This window comes from Ciconia boyciana, chromosome 2, assembly GCF_034638445.1.
Source record: "Ciconia boyciana chromosome 2, ASM3463844v1, whole genome shotgun sequence".
In the NCBI taxonomy this organism is placed as follows: Eukaryota; Metazoa; Chordata; class Aves; order Ciconiiformes; family Ciconiidae; genus Ciconia; species Ciconia boyciana.
In genome coordinates, this window is record NC_132935.1 from 145,984,405 (window position 1) to 146,006,007 (window position 21,603).

Consider the following 21,603-nt stretch of genomic DNA (forward strand, 5'->3'; position numbering starts at 1 on the left):
ACCCACGGGGGACAGCCCATCCCGTATGCCTACCCGTGCAGTAGCAGCAGCTCAGCTCTCTGGATGTTCGCCTGCTCTGCAGCAGCCTGTGGCCTCCAGGAGACCGAGCCTTCAGCTGTTGCTGCCAGAACAGAGGAACATAAGGAGGAAGCCCCATGTGTTGTCCTTTACCATCATAGGAGATAATGTTTACGTGAAAATACAGAATTGTATCCTCAGTTCTTGGAAACTATCACTGCTCCATTCAATCCAAATGAGTTACGATATTTTACACCAACTGAGGATCTGTCCTTGCACATTTTTTATTCCCTATTCTGCTCTTTGCTCTGAAACCTCTGTTCACAAATAGGAGAGCATAGATAAATTATCGATGTCTCTATCTAGTTGACAGGACACCTTCTGCCTCTGGGTATCCTGGTACTGTCCATTAAACTAGTGCTCACTAACATTCTTCATGTCGGTTCTGATGTCTGCCTCGGGTTTTTTGCTCTTTTTGTTTAAACAGTGTACCGAGTTTTTACAACTGTCAGTTGGGCGTCAACTTGAAGAAACTATGGGCCAACTAAACCTGCATTTCCTAGCAGGCTGGTTGAAAGTATGCATGCTTCAGGGACTTTCTTGCACAAAGTCCATTGTATGCTGACAGTTTTCAGCCTGGACTTCGGCTGTGACCCACAAAATCCTTCCTGTTCTCTATTCATTTCTTTGGCATACTGAGCATGCATTGCCCCTCTCTGCTTCCTGTCAATCTTTGATTCAAGCCTTCCTTTCCAACTAATTAACTCCAATATACCAAATGACCAATGAGCAATACACCATGGAGGATGAGGAGAAAGCTGCTAATGCAAGGAGGAAGAAGAAATAAGTCTTTTCACCTTCTCTCCATGCAGGCTTTACAGCTTAGAAAATGGTTGACATGAAGACCAGGTGACTATGACTGCACTAATTATAGGATGGAAAGAGAGCTCTGAACATCTGTCTAACCCTTGCATGACACACTATTTTCCATTTCATTAGACCTTCCAGATTTTAGTTAATTTACTCTCTATTCCTAGTGAATGCACCTTAGGCTGGCCAAGTTGGGAAATCTATATACCATCTCAAGGAGAAAAATAGGTTCACAGCTTTTATTTTTACTGAGATATATTGGATTGAGACATCGTTTTTGGAGGAACAGAATGGAAACCTTGCAAATGTCTGGCATAAGAACAGGGGCTGTTCTTCCTAACAAGGAGAGCTGGCACAAACCCCTCCTCCCGGGAGAGATCGTTCATTACCTCACTGACATTACGGCTGAGGAAACACCTCTAAAGAGTATAGGTTGTGCACAGTTTTGGCAGGAAATAATGGAGCATTTGTCTCTCATTCTGGTTGAAGTTCATCCCGTACTAGCAGGGACTACAATTTACTACCATCTTGTGTAGCTATGTGAAATGAAATGGTGGTATCCCTTTCCTTCTCCAGCAGTATGTGCCTGCAGTGCAAAGACGCTGCTGTAGAAGACAAGAGTTGACTCAGATTATGGCCAAAAATTCCATATGCATTAATTGCACCTAGGAAGTCAACTCCGATGCAGAGACATGACACAAGTCTGTGACAATGCTCCCTTTTTATATGGAGGAAGAGCAACTATTGGTGTGAATCCCAACCTGGCTAATTTTTTAATGGAATACTAACAAATAAGCCTTTATTTTGTTCTATAGATGCAAAAGACATCCCTGCTAGTCAATGTTATGACTCAAATATTTGCAAATAATTATAAATCCAGCCCTGTTGCTGGTTTAATCCCGAGCAGTGCACATCTAGCTGAGTTTCCCCTCAGCTGAGGTCACGTCTCTCAGTACATCTTCACTTCCCTGGATACTCTTTCACCTTTCCTCTTTCTAATAATATTCCAGTGTTCAAAAGTGACACACGACATATGAAGCAGCACTGTTACCTCCATGGCACAAATGTGCAAATTGCTGGTGTAAACAATGCTCCGTATCGAATTCAGCACTTTTTGTGTGCCCCTACAGCTCCGAGACAACCAAGCACTAAGCTGGTATTAGGCCCTATATGGAGGATCACCAACCACAAGGTTTACATCAAACAGGGGTGATTCTGAAAAATAATGTTCCCCTTTCTGTCCCTTACCTATAACCACCCATCATGGCTTCCTCCCTTCTTTTTAATTGTGTCTGGAGAGTTTTATGGCCACAGCACCTTCCCCAGGGGCTGCAAGGCTCCATTTCCCATGCCACTCCTTATGGATTTCTTTTACTTCTCAGCATACTGCCCTCTGACACCTGCCTAAGATTTTGCTCCCTCAACAGAGTTGATGAAGTTAATAAGTTACCTGCTGATGAAGTTAAACTAACTGGCCAGGAAATCTAGGTTTTCAGTTTTTAATAGCAAATAACAGAGATGAGTTTTGATTTAGTTAGCTACTTCAGCTGGAATTGATCTACTGTTCCAATTCTCCCTGGGTTCCTTTATGACAATGAAGGCAGATATATATGGGTTTTTGTTTCATTATGAGACTCATATTTTGATTCCTCTGTCTTTCTGATTTTTCTTCCTACATATGCTGTTTCTACAAACCACCAACCGCTTTGATGCTTCCTATTTTCCATTTCATTCTTTTTTGAAATTAGGTTCATGAAAAGTTTCCAGTCAGTTACATTGGCTTTGTTCTTTTCTATTGATTATTCCAGTCCTTTTAGCACATTCCAATTGCTTTAACGTACACTGGAGTTATTTTTAGGGACTTCCATTTGCATAGTCACCCTTCTCCACTAATAACCCTAAAGCCATGAATGGACCTGGCTGCACAACCTCCCTCAGATTCGTTCTATTCTGTACTGTTGGCTTTATCAAGAGGCTTAGATCCGAGATAAGTCCATAAATCATTTGCTGTATATTGATGCTGTGATTACAAATATTGGCATTCTGTCACCACACAAATATAAGGAGGTAAGAGTGGTCATACTGGGTTAGAAGAAGAACCATCTAGGTCAGTACCCTGCCTCCAACAGTGGCCAAGAGCAGTTAGGAAATGAAGGGTACATGAAGGGGCAAGCCCATACAGTACCTCTCCTAGGTACTCTCTGGCCTCCATTTATTTGCAGCTCAGGAACTTCTTCAGCCAGAAGTCTCAGTAGTTACTCAGTACTCTTGAAGGATTTTTCTTCCATGAACTTGTCCAGTCTTCTCCTGAACTCTTCCCCATGCTTCACCTTACAACACATGTACAATGAATGAGTAATGCCACATGGTAAGTAAGATCAATATACAGTCAAAATGCCACCCAGAAATATTAATTCTGAGTAGAATCCCATTTTTAAGTGTAATATTTATAAACAGAATGGGATTAGTTTCTTTTTTTAAATACATACAGGGCAAACATTTGAACTAATCAAAACTATTACTGTCTAGGTATGAGAAAATATATAGCACCATCAATGTGCTTTGTTTCCAAATGCCAGGTTGTCATTTAAAAATGTTTGAATTATAACAGCCCAGTGCATGGACAAAAGCACAAGACAAACATGCTCTCAGTGAAGCTGGGATTTCAGGATGTATTCCTGTGTTTAAAATCAGAGAGGCTCCCCACTGAAGGAGATTTTAGGACTTCTTTGCTGCAGAGTTTTCTGAATCCCAGTGAAGGGTACCCAACCAGAGTGGCCATCTGAAATTCCCTCCAACAACCATCTCTCACTAAAAGTGGTGTATTCCACACAATTTTAGCCCCTCCAACTCTGCTTCTTGCTCCATCAGAGCTCTTACCAAAAGATCCCTTGTCTGTGCTTTCTCCCACTGCCAAAAGGACCAGGTGGAGGAAAGTCAAAGAGAACAACTCAGTTGTCTTGTCTTCACTGATGGCTGCCTAGTCATCTAAGGCCACATATTTCTTTTCTTCAACAGCTATATAAATTCCCCAACCCTTGTAATCAAATAAAGATAAAAATAACGCAAATCTCCTCATGCTCTTCACAATAACATTTAAATTGACATACTCATACAAGTCATACAAGTATTGACTACTCAATACTTCATTTTCCCTGGTGTCCTGGATATCAGTTATCTATTCAAAGAAGTTGTTACTAAACAAGCATAAACTTCCCCTAATGAGGTTACAACACTAGAATACTCATGTTTGCACAGGCAAAAGGAACCTGGTTACTGGAATTCACTTTGGGCTCTATGCCTAGTTTCTTCTACTCTCACATTATTTTTCCTCAGATATTTCTTTGACCATTTCTACTTTATACACTGTTCATATGACTGCCCAGAAATGCCTAGTGTTCTTAACCAATTACTACTTTGTCTCCTCCAAATCCTTACTAATATGGCATATTCTTTAAACACCATGCAGAAAAAAATACACGGAGCACATATGTGGTTTCAAATATCTTAAGAGGCAAAATACATTAAAGTGCTAAGGAAAAGAAATATAATTCAGTATTTATACAATAAGCCAGAGTGTTAAACTTCAGTATGAATAGCAAGCAAATAGTACAGAGAAATCAAAGAGTGAGCTGAGAATGAATAGTTCATCCTTGCGGTGTAACAAATATTTGCTAAATTTTCTATTTATTTTAGAAACATGTGACAACTGCTAAAACAGAATTGTACAGTCATTGAAGCATTGGACCTGTTCAGATTTCTATCGAGATGTCTCTTTAGAAAACAAAATGGCCTTACCCATGACTAAGTTTAAGACATATGATAGTGTTATCACAGATCAATGTTTTTCCAGCCTGTAATACACAGATTCCTGATAATCCTTATACTCCTCCTAAGAGGGTCAGCAAAAGGTGAGATAAAAAAGCCTATGGGCGGGAGCCTTACATTCACTGCATGGAAGGATGCACCTCCACTGGAAAATTTCAAGTTCATGTGTCAAAAAATATTCAAACCCACTGCATTAAACAAATGGTATTTTAGTGACTTCACTGCTACACAGGTTTCTTCATGAGTATAGGGAATCCCTAGATTAACTCATTATGTAGGTAAGACATTCTGTAAGCCAACTGGCAATCTTCATAAATACGACACCACCAAATATTACATTCTTTCCCTCAGTGGGGCTTCTCGAGTTTGAGGGAATGCAACCACATCATCTCACTCAGATAATGAAATGTCTTTCAGATGTGCAGAATAAGTGAGTTACAAAACCAAAAATCAGATTCTGGAAATCTCCATCTATTTCCAGAGCTGTCTTCCAGATTTCACTCATTTACCTTTCAGCTGCTTTTGTAATCACATTTCATTGCTGTGAAAATGCTTAAGCTGAAGTTGCAAAGTGCAGCACTGATGTAGGCTGCAAAGCACTTATGATTAGGAGACTGCTCGGAAAAGGAAGCAACATGATCATCAAGTGAGGTCAAGCAGGTGCAACCCAACAGAGCTCAGTAAACGAGTCTATTAATGACAAACAGATGGGATAAGAAGCAGTCACTCAATTTAGCTGCACTGGTATTACAGGGTTAGCAGGGGTAAAATACACAAATATATATTTACAACTTTGAAATCCGTTCTTTCAAAGTATCTCCTTCAGAAACAGCTCTGATTAGTAAACAGATTTCAGTCTTCACAATCACACTGAATTAAAATTCACTGTCAACATGTAGCAGGCTGTATGGCTATATCAGTTTTAGATGCAGCTAGATAACTTTCAACTTAGACTTTAATACTGCTTGCTTACGAGTGGCATATAAATCATTAAAGCATGTTTTACAGATTAAGGAATTGAAAACTAATTGTTAATAGTAATATTTTGCCAAATATTATTATAGTGAGGCAAAATGAACAGAGACTATTTACATGGTTTAGCAGAAAGAAATCCCCATTTATACATAAAATTGATCTCCTTTGTTTTCATTTCAATGTTTGGATCACGTTAGATAGCAACAGATTTTCCTATTATCACGTTTCTCCCAAGAACAAGACCATATAGCTACTAGTTAGTGATCTGGCTGATAAATCTACACAATAACCACCATGTAAACAGATAACTATGGTTCACAACACTGTCAAAACCACACTTGCTCTTTGCAGTTTAGCAGTAGGCACAGCCTAACATTAGTCTAGTACTTTTTTGCCATTTCAGTACTACAAGAGACCAGGCAAAGATACAGGCCAACCTCATCCTTCTCTAGAGCCTAGTCCAGAGCTCTTTTAGGAGAAGCCATTTCCATTTCTCTTTTATAGTTGCAACAACCCAAGCGGTCCAAATGCTCTTAAGGAATAAGACAGGCTGAAGTAGGTCAACCCAAGCTTTTCCTGGTTCAACAGTCCAGAAGCAGCATGCAAATCAAGACTGAAGAAGAAATATACAAGGAGTCAGCATAAGATAAAGTACGGCACAAAATAACAATACCATTTTCTTATTCATATTAAGAAATGAATCTTCACCATATTAACAATACCAAATAACAAGCTCATTTTCTTTTTCAGGAGGAGTATGGCAGATGAGGACAGCTGCAGCAGCTCTGTTCTCTAGAGTCTTTAATTTATCCTGCGATACCAAGCCTAGATGCAATACACCATGACTGTTCCTATGTCATCCCATAGAAAAAAAATTAAAAATAAAAAACCAGTCTTTTTCAGGATTGGTGGCTTTGACAACTTACTGCTTTGGTGCACAGGAACTATGATCAATTTAAGAAATCCTTCAGTTTTGTGACACACCAGCTCCCTAATGGATACTTACGAAGTATCATCTCGCCTTTTCCTCCCTTAAGCTGTTTTTTCTCTAGATACCAATGTAATATTACCTGTAAGGAAAAATAACAACCAGAATGTGCTTCTTTAGAAGGCTTTCAGTTTTCCCATAATTTTCTCTATTGTTTCAGAGATACTAAACTCACAAGACTTGATGATTACAAAAAAAAATGTTCAGTCCAGCTCTATGAGACGGTGTACAACTGTGGCACTCTGGATGGCCATATGCAGTGCTTTCACCCCAACATACACTCCTAACCCTAGTACTACCATCAAGTTTTGTGAATAAACCTTCAGAAGAAGCCCATATAGTTTTTCTCCATTTCTTATGCCACAGGAATCTAGATATTGAGCTTTTAAATTTTTTAAATGTGTTTTATGTGTAGGTCTTTGGTAAGGAGCAATGATCTTATCCTGAATAATGTCAAAACAGAAACAGGCAAGTTATTCTCAGGGTTGTGATAATCTTGAAATATTTTTATTCAGCTGCACCTAAACAAATCATTCCAGTTACAGTTGGGTTCCAGAAACCTACAAGTATTTAGAGAGGATGAGACAACCATAAACTCAAAATGACACTGTGTCTTCTTAAAAACTGTATACAAAATATGGAATTTAATAGTTTCATTAGCTACAAAAAACACATCAAAATTTCAGATCATGTATACAACAAATCCTTTAAGAATGGATCACTGATATTTACAGATGAATACATTTTACATGTAGAACTTGGTCTCCACACTTAATTAAAACAGCTTTGACATTTACAGCCTTCTTATACTGTACTGAGAAGACGGTTTTAGGATAAAATAGTGTTATCAATTTTCATTGAGGTATATGTAAATGTTGCTCTTTTTCATTTTGCAAACTAAAAAGGACATTTAAATACAGCAATTAAGTCCTGGAAACTTCCATTTAAATAAAACACCTCTGCAGTGCAAATCCACCATAAAAGCAAGGTATTAAAAATATATCAGAGCTGTTCAGCAAAATGTCTGGACAGATATTTTGTTAAGCTATGATTTTTGTTCAGCTGCCATCAGCTTTCTCTTGAAAGATGGAAGTATTTTCTGTCACCAGTCCGTACTCATCATTCAGGTTCTAAATTATCCAAGTAGAATGGAGATCAATTTTGCTACCACATGTACATTGAGGCTGTTTCCTAGAAGACGGTAGCATTGCTTTACTGTTACTTTGTCAGGAAAGCCTAAAACAAAAACATATAGTACAACGTCATTAGTCTGGGTTTGTTCCTAGCATTTAGTCTACTACTTTTTTCAGTGAACAGTTCTTAATGCAGTTATCACAGATTGCATCAAGGTTCACCCTCCCACCCCCCGCCAAAATTCACAAAGTTACAAAAATAATTCCCAACCCGTTCATTGGATTTGGATCAGTTCTTCCATCAGCAGTACTGCCATCCCTAAGGTTTAACAAGAAGCCTCAAAACAATGCTCTATTGTGTAACTAATGCCGATCTACCTTATCTTCATATAGCACCCAGCAGTCTCAGGGAGGGGCAGCAGCACCTAAAACACTGCACAACTGCTACTCTAGAGAACATCCAGAGAGGAACACGGCCATGGCAGAAAGAAAATGTGATGATCCTGCAGATGGACTAAACTGCATTTCTCAATAAGCTTTATATTGTACTTCCAATCTGAACCCCTCTAACCAACTGAGGCAAATCAAACGAGTCTCACAGTGCAATATACGGCCAGTACAGATAAAGCTATGAGCAGAGCTTATTCAGTGAATGATCAAGCAGCTGAACAATTTCCCATGTAATTCAATGCTGACCCTGTCAAATGCACTCAGAAATACAGACAGCATCTGAGATGTCCTTCACACGGTAAGTGCATGGACTGGCAGAAAGAAAGGAGGTGCAGAAAAAATTAAACTGGTCCAGATACTGTGAAAGGGCTGTGTTGTGTATTGAGCGTACAAAGGTGACCAAGCTTCTGAGAATGAAGAAGTTGCCAACAGCCAGCTGGTCTGCTTTAACTGTCCTTGCTTGCACTCTTAGCTTACTCCAGCGGTAAGCTAAAGTGCATTTGCTTCAACTTGAGTGAAGGATGAACAGCAGTGGTGATTCAACTGTTAAGGTCATTTGCTAAGCTGCTGAAACTTGATCACATTCAATTATTTGATCATTCCCTAAGAAGAAAACCCAACTTTGAGCCTAAGGTCATCACCAGCCAGATTAGCTTTGATGCATAAACACATTATGTGTGCAAGTAGTGATACATACGTTCTGAAGTTTTCATAGCACTTCAGAAAAATCCCCTTCCAGGGATTGCTCAGGATAAAACATGGTTGGACAGTTGCTGAGCCAAGGGTGGAAAAGCTGAGGAGGTGGTGTCTGGGAGGAGTTGTTCCATCCTTCTCTGCCAGTTATTAATGCCTCAAATGTGGACTGCTTTGGTAAACACATCTTCTGCCAGCTCCATCCACTCTGCCCAGCTTCCTGGCACTCACATTTGGGCAACCATTCTTCTCCCTTTGGAACAATCACTTGCACTCCCACACACACTTCCTTAGATGGGAGTTTTCACATGAAATCACTGAACAAGGTACAGAATCTACACATTTTAAGAGTATGTAAGTATGTATTTATGCACACACACACATGCACTTATAGCCCAAGAAGCTTATCTGAACCCTGAAAATTTCAGAGTTTCTCCTTCTACCTCTTGGCAACTGAAAGCCTGAATTAATTTTCAGGGCTCACTGTTTCTTTTATCCCAAGCCTCTTCCATCTGCCTGTTAACATTATCTTGCACCTTCTATCTTCTTGGCTCAAGAGTAGCCTACATCAGAAGGACAGATTTAACAACTCATAGTATGCTGGCACTTGCTGCACGGCTCTCACTGTATCACTTAGGTCATGCATGCTACTTGATGATGTTGCAGTCTTGGCAACACACACTACCTCATTGTGCTGGCTTTCCACTAGGCTGCCATTTGTTTCCTAATAACTTACATACATCACTAACAGGAAAAATGGAAAAGGCATCCTGACATCACCCTCATGAAAGCAGGTCGCAGGTGCAAGAATGCTCTGATCACTTTTAATGATATTCCTGTGGGACCCACAGTAGTGACTAAGACAAACGACTGCAGTATCTCATTGATCTACAGTGCAATTACTATTTATACATTTAGATGTTAAAAACACAAATAAATCTGTTAATATTAAGAATGAAGAATGATTTTAACTCTGGACCTCACATACTGGAAAAGTCCATCAATTTGTTAAAATATAGAACCATTTAGACAGTCATGTTTCTTCTGATAATACTGTAGCTGCAGCTAGTAACAGCATCTGTTACAAAGCTTCACAACATTCTCTTCACTTCATTTTCAGCTTATAGTTTTCCCATTCTTTAGCTTCTTGGACCAACAACATATTTGCAGTGGGTACATCTCCAAGCTTTCTGTTGCTGAAAATTTCAGCCCAAATGTTGCTGTCACTACAGAACACAGGAGCAGAGAAATTATAGCACATTTCTCTCCGGAAATACCACACTTCACAATAGTGACTTGAAATTTAACATGGGAGAAATGCTGTCAGGGAAACACCCTTTGCTGAAGCCATAAATATAGCAACTTTCAAAAAAACCCATAGCTTGCAAATTCTCAAAAGAAACTTAGATTATAGTACCTAAATTCACCAAATATTTCAATCAGCCTAGAGCCGAGTAACACTTCTTTTTAAGTGGGAAATCTCTTAGATTAAACACAAAGGAAAGAAATGTCAGACTTGTGACTCAGCGCACTGGGAAAACCTTGTCCTGCCTGTGAATCAGGAGTATATGTGAGAGGAAGGAACTGGATGAGAGGGGCTTGTTTTATGTGTCGTGGAAGTTAGAAAAGTAGTATAGTGAGGCAGGCAACTGCAAGAACTGTAAAGAAGGTCCCATGATTACGGCAGAAGCGTACTGCCCTCTGAGAGGTGGACTCTGTCCCTGTCCCTCCCTCTGCAGTTCCCAGGTGACAAAAGAAAACTTTGCTAAATGAGCACTTTGTACATGGTGATGATCTGGATGCTCCTCAAATTCAGAAACCTGACTTGTCTTGAGAGCTCAGTTCTGGTTTGCAAAAATATTGAAGCTCACAGCTGTCCCTGAAGATGAGCTCTGAACAGAGACAGCATGGTATCATTCCAAGTGCACTGAAATAGTAAAGGTCAGGTTTCGCAAACCGATCACCCTAAATTAATGGAGTCTCCCAAACAAATTTCTCCATTGTCTCAATTCTCCCTCTGTAAAATACAAGCAATATTAACCCTACTACACCTCTCAGTGATGTTGCAAAGACTGATTCAACATTTGGAAAACACAAGCTGTATTTTAAAAAAAAAAAAAAAGAAAGAGAAATTCTGTGCTCAAAAGAGATCTTGAACACCATGATAAACCTATACAAGCCCAACCCAACCCTGTTTAGCTCAATTTTCTTTACATCAGCCTACAGCAATATGGAACACAGTTGTGCTAAGAAAAAGGCTGTTTGCAAAAAGAACAAATTTATTAAAGAAGAGAGGTTATGAAAAAATCCTGCATGTTGACATGTAACTCAACACAGCACGCTCCTACAAATACTCTTAAACAAATAAGCTTAGTGCTGGCGACTCTTAACGTTTGACTTTGCAACCTTGATAGTGTTCTTCGAATGTAGTAATTTTGAATATAACAGTAAGTAATAAATGAGATAAACTAAAACTGCAGAAGAAAGAAATGTATAAAAACTATTAGCACTCCTCAGAACTCTAAATCACTAAGTAAGTTGAAGAAAAATATAACAAATACTCAAGGTCAGTGGTGTCTTATTTTATGGATGCTTGTGTTGCTGAGAGACAGTAAACTGATCTGATGTGACAGCCGCAGGCCAAGCTCCTTAGCAGGTAGTAACAGCTACACTTTCTTGCCTGCCTTTCTTTACAAAGGGAATTCTGGTGAATTGCTTTCAGGCTTAATTCTGGTTGACCTGCGTCAAATGTACTGGTATTGCTGAGTCTTGTTCCTTGACTCCCTCTTCTCCACAAAAACAGTTAGAAAATGAAGTAATGGACCAAGGGCTAGGACTGTCTTTTCTAGAAAATAGAGATGACTTAAAAGATCATTAACTGAAGAGTTTGGTTACTCCTGAACAAAGAAGTATCTGTATCTTCTGAATTCCCTTTCTGTCAGCAGCAGCAAATGTGTGGAAGAGAGAAAGGAAGCAGCTCAAATACTGAGAACCACTAACAGACCTCCTAAACTAGCAGGATATGTTGACTTACCACAGTTTTGAGTAATGTTGGCTGCTGAGTAAATAGTTTCAACTTTAAACAAAGGTATTCCTTCATTGCCATTCAGTAACAGAGCATTTCTCATGCCAAAACTTTTTTCTTAGTTTATGAAGATAAACTGAAACACAGAAGCTGGCTCATATAAAAACTAGTGGAAATTCAGAGAAATTCAGAGTTAGCCAAGTAACAAGAATCAATCATAAGAATTGAGCAGTCAAAAAAAAAAAAAGGCAAAATGAAAAGCATGGATTAGTCCCCAGTAAAAAAAACTACATTGGCATTTCTGAAGAATGATGTAGAAACGGGTCTGTTGCAGCACATACCAAATTCCAGAGGGAATCCATGAAGATTTGCTATTTCTCTTGGGGTAAAGTACCTCAGTTTTAGTGTTGACAATTTTATAAGCTTCTCTTCTTCTGGTAACTCCTCAATGCATTTAAACACAGATTCAAGCTATGAAGAATATCCAAAACAACAGATATGCTCCGATCATCATTTCTTCCTCCAGTTACAAGCTATACGAATAATTAATGAGGCAATCAAAGGACTATAAACATTTGTTAATGACAGGATAGTGACTTAATATAACTCAATAGCAGAGCATCCACACAAATTAAGCTGTATGGACATAGCTGTTTTAATACATTTGCTTTGAGATCATCCTGAGTTCCAAAGCTGCATTCTTCTTATGCTTAGAAATGACATACAATATTAGTGAACAGCAGAGAAGTGCAGGAGGTGGTGCTTGTGTACAAAACAGGCTTTGTGAAAAGTATCTTTGAATGACAATTCACTAATACATTTATTTTTACCTTCCCCAATGCCAAAACACTACTCTGTGGTGAACTTAGTAACAACAGTAGAACTTTTCAAAATACTATGTCTTCCCAGATAAATAATACTTTTGAAATTCAAACATGCTAAACATTTGACAATATTTACTGGATCATCTGTATACAAAAAATGGCCCTAGATTAACGACACTGTACTGTAGTTTATCCATGGAATTAGTAATTTTTAATGTTTTCACATACCCTTGTATGACACTACAGATGATAAAATAATAGCAACTCATTCTCCACAGAGAGAGGCACACATATAATCTTGATTTAAATAAACTGTTGTTTAGGAATGCAAAGTAAATCAATTGGAAACTCAGTTGCCATAAAATGTAGTTTTAAAAGCTTTTTTGTTATAATATTCAGAATAAAAAAGCAGAAGACAAAAAAACAAGTCATTCTTGTACGTTAGTCTATGCTTTCTTACCTGTACATCTACCGCTGTCTGCAGAACTGAGCCTGTCCCTTCTACATAGTGTCCATACCTTGACAACAACAATAACAATCTTAAATTAATATTTTCATTGGACCTCATAGTACTGACAACTGCAAAGATGCAGGAAGGTTACTTAGGTTCCTTTGCTTTGATTAGCAAATCGCCTCCTGGACAGATAAAGCAAAAGGCCTTGTTATTAACAATGCTAACTCTTGGAGTGCAGTAACCTCTGAACATGCTCTCTGGGGATGAGTCTGAAATCAACGCACAAGGGTTTATCCACACTAATGTCTTATATAAGGCAACTAGGCAACTATACAAGGCCAAGGAATTCAACCATAGCATCATCAGAAAGGGCCATCTACATTGCACAAGCCAATTTTACATTAAGGGAAAACGTGTTAAAGGGCAAATGGTCCTAGGGATTCAAATTGGCTCTCCGTGTTCAAAGGAGGACCATTAGTGTGAGCCTCCAGCTTTTATATCAATCCATTAGGAACAAAGTGGTTCAGTCATGTTTAACTTTTGGTTGCTTGTGGATTTTCCACAGAGGGAAGGGATGGGGAATGGCCAGGCATCTATGCAGAGCAGTAGAAGAAAGAAAAAGGAGAAAGAAAAAAATTAAATCCAACTAAACAGTATGCAAACTTACAGTCTAAAACCATATGATAGCTTTTTTGGATGCTTTGCGGTTGATTGCATAACAACATGTTTACTCTGCAGTCTCTTCCAGGCTACGATTTAAATATAATTATGGGCTTTCAGAAACATGCTCTGCTGGTCTAACTACGATAGTGTTTGAACATCCTGAACAGAAAGAAACTCAGTCAAGTCAACAGACGGCTTTTGCACAGTGGAAGAACTTCAGAAGATCCCCCACGTTAGAGCGATGTAGTCTGCATCAACCATTAACAGATACAATTCTCTACTTTTATCTGTGCATCTGTAAAGACAGTTATAAAGATCTTTTGCTCCATTTGGGTCCCATTCTAAAGCAAGGCACTGGAACAATTTTTGGTTCAAGCCGTTCTAATTCCACAAGGAATAAAGGAATACTCTCCCTTCAGCACAGACACAATGATCCAGTACGGCTCAATCTTGAGAATTTCTTCTTCAGCTGGAAAAGCTTGCGAGTAGTTCTGCCAATATCAGTGAGAGCAACACTCATTTTAAAATAAAGTGCTTGCAAATCTTCCTTAGAATCAGAACAAAGGGCCCTAAACACTGATAGAGATTAAAAACACATGGAATCGAATTGTGTTGTAAATACATCACCTTTAATTGGTTAGTTGCATTCTGAAAATTCCCTAATACCACATTTAACAATGTAACACGCATAGCACTGAGGAATCCTGATCTTCTTCTTATGTAGCATCTGATCGTATTTCAGATTAATATATGAGCCAAAATAAATAAATAAGGATAAATTTCAAGTGGTATTTTAGAGTTTTACTGGGAGAAAAGAATCTTTTAATAGGATCCATGTTATATAAAATACTCTAGTCTAAATAACTGGCACTAGAGTACAGAACTCTCACAAAAAAAATCCAGTTGTAAAAGTGGTTTGGGGGTGGGGGGGTGTTGGGTTTTTAACACAAATGGGGGCAGATGGCCAACGTTAGCTGGATTGTTATTAATTATTATTGCAGCTGCTGACTACAGAAAAATTAACATTCCTACCTTAGACTCAGAACATAATTAAAGATGGGAATTTTTGCCACAGTAAAAAATGATGCATTGATTTTCTGACATTTCGTTACCAGTTATAAAGAAAGAAGTTGGCTTAGGAAATTACAGTCTTAAATTTTCATCTGACTCAAGTGGTTTTTTTTTCCCCCTCCTCTCCCTATTTCTGTAAGCTTTCAAAAAACCCTGTTAGTTTCATATACATAATATATTATTTCTGGGTATATTGTGTCCTACATAATGACTAACAAAAGGTAATTTCCACAATGCTAGAGAGAGTTTTTGTAACTAATATTACACTATTTTAGAAGGTATTGCTTCTCTTGTCAATAGCATATCAAGAACTTACAAGTAAGTCCAGAATTATTATATCTAAAGAAGTAGTTTTCATTTGCTCTGTCCTTTAAAATGGACGATTTCCTCTCACAAACTCAGTCACCACAAACATACCCCTAAGAGAAACCATGGCGTTTGTAGTCTCAAGGAACTCAGCAATCATCTTCCAGTTGCCTAGGACTCCAAGGTCAGAAGGGAACACAGGATCATCTGCTTGACCTCTCACGCATCACAGGCCATTACATTTTGCCCTATACTCCACCAAAGCCTTTCAGAAGACATACTGGTATGACAAAGGCAGAAAGGCAAAAAACACTGATGAAATATCAGTGTTTGAGTTCCCTGAATTAGCAAGGACTGGAGAATGCATACCCAGATTATCCTCATCACACAAACCTTGCTGGAAATATCTGAAGATCAGTCAGAACTGAGGGAAATTTTTCTCCCAGTCTCAAAGCTGATGATCAGTATGACTTGTAAGAAAGATATCAGACAGGCATCTCAGCAGAGGGATTCTCTGAACTACTTGGAGTGCCGTTCTGCTCTACTCAGCATCCTCTTTCTTAAATCTGATGCTTCAGAGAAACAAAAACAGAACTCCTAGAACACATACAGCAGCAACTTATTCTTGGCCTCAGAACGTGACCTGGATGAAGCCTGACATGTAATTATAATCCTTTTCTTAATGCAAAGCTGTAAATTATATGACAACATTGAGAGCCATGTTGGAAAACGTTCTTCCCAAAGGCTCATAAAAAAGGGAACAAAGATGGTAAATCTGATTCCTACATTTTCAGCCAAGAACTACCATAACTGTCTGGCCTGGCTCCTTCCACATCAGAAGGGCGGCAACAGTCACGCTCTGTGTCAGATTTCCCACCACTATATATAAAGACTTCATATGAAATACTCAGGAGCCTCCTTCAGTGTGACTTTGATAAATATGACCACAAACTACCATGATGTATTCTAGTGAAACAAGTGGCCAATTTAGTTTTGATAACACTTAAGGCATAGATGAGATATGTAAGAGATCATTCTGGCCTAAGGTTTTTATGTGACTATTCTAGTTAAGAAACAGATCCCACGAGATGCTGACTCTCCCACAACTCAAAAGAGTGGGGACAGAAAAGGCATATGTCAATGAGAGCTAGGGAAAGGGCTTTCCTGTTGCACAAATTTTGAACTTTTGAAATTCTTTCTCTTCTCAGCTTTTTAATTGTTGAAAAGTTGAAGTCACAAAATCTGCAGGAACTCTGTCAATCTGGCAGTCTAATTTCTACTAATTAAAAAAAAGTTATAATTAGCTTTAACTCATCAACTAAGCCATTTTGTGGAAACATTCTGAAAATTCAAAAAAAACCCAATCTAATTTGAAAAATTCACTGATATTAACATTTCCCACAAACTTCCAGGCTCCAACTGGCATTTTCCAATACAAATGCATTCAGTGTAAAAGCTCCTGACCAATTGTCTGCAGGGTTTCAGAACACTCAACAAACTCGGGCAGGCAAAAATTGCAAAGTACAAATCAGAAAACTACTAGACAGAAAAGCACTGATGTTCTGCTCCATCAAATATGATTTGTAATGCAGCAGGCCTAACTGGTTTTATGACATATGGCCAATCCACAGCTATTCTGACCTACACAGCTGAAAAATCCAAGAAATCAATAAAATATACAGTAGAGACAGTTTTAATGAGGAATGGATCTGTCATGCACGACACTTTGTAACTTCATTGAGCAATATAAAAAAATTCATTAATGAATCAGTACTATACCAGTCTACTGGAACCATATTTCTGCAGGGTTAATTAAGCTTCTGTGAAGGTCAACAACAAATGGCACTGTCTTTCATGAATGCCTTTTTGGAGTGGGCACATGATGTTCTGCCAGACAGATTCTCATGCTGGCATTCCACTGGACCAGGAAGCACACTATATAAGGAGACTTTTTTTTTTTTTTCCCAGAGGCTTGGGGGTTTTTTGATGAAATGGCTCTCCCTTGGTTTTACAGTACACAAGCAAAAACACACTTAAACTTTCAGGACATGATTCAGCAAGACATTTTCTTTGCAACTTACCCTTTTGTAAAGCACGTGGATCTCCGGCAGGTGGGCTTAACAATGTCTAACAAGAAAGCATAGCGCAATAAGGACTTCGGTGGTAAGAAATACTGACTCATTTCTTCATTTTCCTCTTCCAAAAAATCTTTTAGCATTTGAATAGAGGAATCATTGTCCTGACCATGTTTCCTTTCAATTTCTTCTACTGTTTCAAGCTTAAAAAGAAAGGCCCCTTTTGGTAAACTCTTCTTGCTGCTGCAATCAGGACCAATGTTTGGATCCAGATTCTTCTCTTCAGAAGACAAGTAATAACTAGCTTCACCCACTTTGTCAGTGACTTTGTCCTTGAATAAGTCTTCTAGATCCTGATCTGGGAATCCTGTCAATATCTAAGAACAAATTGTGAGAAAAAAAATTAAAGAACTGCATTTGATAAACAACTTGACAGTAGACTCTGCAGTGAGAAAAAACTCCTTCAGAGATGCTCAGAATAAAGCAAGTAACCATTCAATGTTATTTTCATGAAGATTTCAAAAAATGTTAGCATCAAGATTTGCTGACCTACCAGCAATGATGTCAGGAACAACCACAAATAATTGCCTTTGCAAAAAGACCTTTCCAAGGGTGTGAAAAAGGTAGCAGAATGCATTGTTTTCTAGCCCACTAACAGCCACTGTCCCCCAACTGTTTAAAGCCATCTAAGCCACTGGCACGCATTGCAGTCCTTAGAAAACTCAGTATCCAGGCTGAAAAAGAGAGACAGAATTTGACTTTTCTGTTTATATCACTTATCCCTCTCTCCATTCCTCAACACACATCACTAAACTGAAAATTTAACGCTCATTCTTCATGAAACAAAGTAAATTCAAGTAACACTAATAGACTCACCTGACCAGGAGCTTGAAAGGAAAATGGTTCTTGATGAAGCTTTGCAATTAGAAAATATCGCAGCCTAGAATTGGGAATGCCAAGCTGTAAGTAAAATCCACAAGCCTTTAGTCCATGTGATAAAGAGAGAAAAAGTGGTCTATAGTGTCATACAAGTTATCTACCATTATATACAGTAACAGAACTATGCCACACTAATATATTTTGCAACTTCGGAGATATCAGTATTAATTGATAATACTTAAATACCTATAACTTCCATACCTAGGTATTTTCAAGGAAACAAGCGGGGAATTATTCTTTGTAGCTCAAGGTTTTTACTTTCTCTGTAAATGAACAGGAATGTAAATAAACTTCTATACGAGGCAAGAAGAAAAATGACATGCATCACAATTTCTTCGGACAGGTACTACCTGCTTTCTACAAAAAAGCATAAAAGGTGTCTCCTTGCCTTTTTGAACAAGGAATTATAAGACATCTAACAATGAAACAAATGCCCCACAACTGGTTTTCAAGCTACCCTCTATCAGCTTCTCTCAGATATATACAGTACTTCACTGATTCCATTCAGTCTTGCACCATCTCAAATCTCTCTCAACTCTTTTTTCGGTTGCCAGGGAAACATGCAAACACAGTCCCTCCTCCCACAAATGACAGAGTCACATTTTCTGTGCTGGGAAATCACAGGCATCAGCACTTCTGAAGCAATGAGGCTCCTGCAGGGAAAACCACCTTCCTGGTCATGGTGTAAATTCATGCCTTCTTAAAAAATACCAAATGGTGGCAGAGCAATGTGGGACTAGGATCTGAACAATAACAGCAGTATGATTATGCCAGTATACTGATGAGAAATCAGAAGTCATGCCAGATGGCTTTCTCATTCAGAAGAGTATCTCCAGCTCTGGGCATGACGCTCTTTTCTAATACAATAGATCATTTTCAAATGTTCTTGGGCTCAGTGCAGTTTGAGAAGTTAAATAATATTAGAGCAATTTTAGTACTCACACAGGTTGGAGACAAGAGAAATTCTTGATATTTAAATCCACATGTTTCTAGTGTTCGCAAAAGTTCATTTCTGGCAGTGAAAAGAATCAAAAAGCAATTACTCCCTTCATACAGTCTTTAGGCCCTTTTTTATCCTAAATAAAAACACATTAAACGCAACACCTTAAGTACCAAGACATTCAGCATGTTCAGTAAAAGAATTGGACAGAGAATTACAGATATGAAGTCATCCATTTCTGAACTTGAGGAGACAACATACCAAGTTCAGCATTACTGTAGCCAAAAATGACTATTACGCATGCACAGGGTGTCTCGCACCTACTTCGGTGCAAACACCCCTTCAAAAAATACCCCATGTCTAGGAGAGTACTTATAGTGTATCAACAAGAAAAATAATCAGAAGGCAAGACATTCTCTTTATTGTGAATTATAAAACCGGAGATTAAAACCAGTACAAATAGCTCACTACTTCCCTCTGTTCACACACAGAGCAGCTAAGCTTAACAAAAGGGCCAAGTCAAGGGATGACAAAAATTGGTGGCTTTGATCATAACAGTGAGGTAGGACTGTACTTTATAAACAATGGAAAATCACCGAAATTGAAGCTTTCTTAAAAAGACTTGTCTTTTCTATTCCATGCAGACTGCACTAGGCTGGAACTATAGAAAAAGCATGAGCTGTGACCTGTACCTGGCACCGTATGTGACACTGCATCCCAAGCATCGTAAGAGAAACCAAGCATTCTGACTGGGGTGTTTTCTGAACTACCATTTGTTCCAAACACTGGCCAGCAAGGTATAACCTAAGGAATCGCAGGGTCTACAGCAGCAGCCTGCACCTCCAACAAAGTGTTCAAGTGTTCACAGAGGACTGCTGCACGCTTAACCAGTGAGAAAGCTGAACATATCTCCTAGTTGCCTGCCATATTCATTAAAGAGCATGATACGCAGGGTAGCTGCTCTCTTTGTGCTTTAAGGAATGCTATGGAAAGATCCTACTCTACTCCAGCAAGAAATGAGAAGGAAGACTGCAACCCCTTGTCTCCTGCTTTGCCCACAAGAGAGGAGAATGCTCATGCTGTTATTAGGTAACCTTATTGACAACTTTCCTCTTCCATATTTCAGAAAAAGACTATATACAGTCTTCATACTATATCTCTGGACCATTTGATGGCAACCCTGAACCAGTGATAATCTACTATAAACAAAGGTACTGAAGAAAGCCCCTATACTGTACTGTGATCTTAACACAAGACACCATGAGCTCCTGTCATGGATAAAAACCCCAAACCTCTGAGTGCTATACCTATTGTTATTTTTCTTTGAAAATTAGTATCGACCCTTTCTAAAGGACACAGGATCATCAAATAAAATCAATGGAGTCAACTTGTTATAACATATTTTATCTGCTGAGAGAAATAAATAGTTATTTAGCAAGTTCCTTTCACAATCAAAGATTTTCATTCCTAAATTAAAACACTACATTCAACGCACAGCTGCTAGTTGTCCCTCTATTTTGTTAACTTGAATTCTAGGAAATAAAAATCCTGCCTTCCCCTTCTAAAGAAAATGTCCTTTATTAAAAAATAAAACCTGCATAAATTAGACTTTACCTCGCAGAAGAGGATTCAAATCCTTTAACATTTTCTAAAAGCAGGTATTTTGGAAGCTTCTGGAGCCTACAAGGAAAACAAAAGATCAACAAATCAGAGTAACAAGATGTAAACTACATTATATTCATCCACAGATTTGTTTAGCTACAAGACAGATCAGTGTTTCCACATCATGCTAGCTGTTAAAGTTTAGCATCCTTAAAAAAATGTACCTCAACTTTCAAGGTTGCCTAGATCAAATCATTCCCAACTGAATTAAAAATGTGGACTGCTGGCAATTATAAAAAACAACAAAACCCACTTATGTTCAGATGGACTGCTGTACCCTCCTGTACCCCATGCATGTACTTCTGAAAATGCTTACCATTATTCATTTCCTAAAGCATAATATTATTATTCAACAGATTGAGTTTGTAATAGGAAAGATAAAAATGGTCGGGGAAAAAAGATCAGTATTTAGCCATGGAACAGAAAACTTTTGTTTTAAAGTGCTTAAACCCAAAATCAATGTCAAAATGTCACATCGACTTTAGTGGTAACACATCTGAACCAGTATTCATCTAATTGCTTTAAGAAATATGACATGTTTACAGCTCAAACTGCAGACATTCTCAATTTTCTATACTTAACATTTTCGTTTTGATGTGGGGAGGGGAAGGAGGCGTCTGAGGTTTAGCAAGATCAGTGCAGAGGTCTGGAAATAGGCTCATTCCAAAACCAGCGTATTAAATCTCTGG

General features: G+C 38.4%; 1 protein-coding gene across 11 annotated transcripts in view; it reads right to left on the reverse strand.

Moving 5' to 3' along the window:
• Positions 1-7,164: 7,164 nt before the first annotated feature.
• TRDMT1 (tRNA aspartic acid methyltransferase 1) overlaps positions 7,165-21,603 on the reverse strand; it is a 41,449-nt gene continuing 27,010 nt past the window's right edge. For 8 of the 11 annotated variants that reach the window (XM_072854395.1, XM_072854394.1, XM_072854398.1 and 5 more), the window contains 7 exons: positions 20,867-20,932; positions 19,255-19,324; positions 18,250-18,333; positions 17,380-17,750; positions 13,265-13,322; positions 12,322-12,451; positions 7,165-7,915 (listed from right to left, as the gene is read on the reverse strand). In XM_072854395.1, coding sequence (XP_072710496.1) covers positions 7,815-7,915; positions 12,322-12,451; positions 13,265-13,322; positions 17,380-17,750; positions 18,250-18,333; positions 19,255-19,324; positions 20,867-20,932 — 880 coding nt within the window. In that variant the 3' untranslated portion in view covers positions 7,165-7,814. Of the gene's footprint in view, positions 7,916-11,989; positions 12,147-12,321; positions 12,514-13,264; positions 13,323-17,379; positions 17,751-18,249; positions 18,334-19,254; positions 19,325-20,866; positions 20,933-21,603 lie in introns of all 11 variants that reach the window. The other 3 variants (XR_012041207.1, XR_012041209.1, XR_012041208.1) reach the window with 3 other exon arrangements.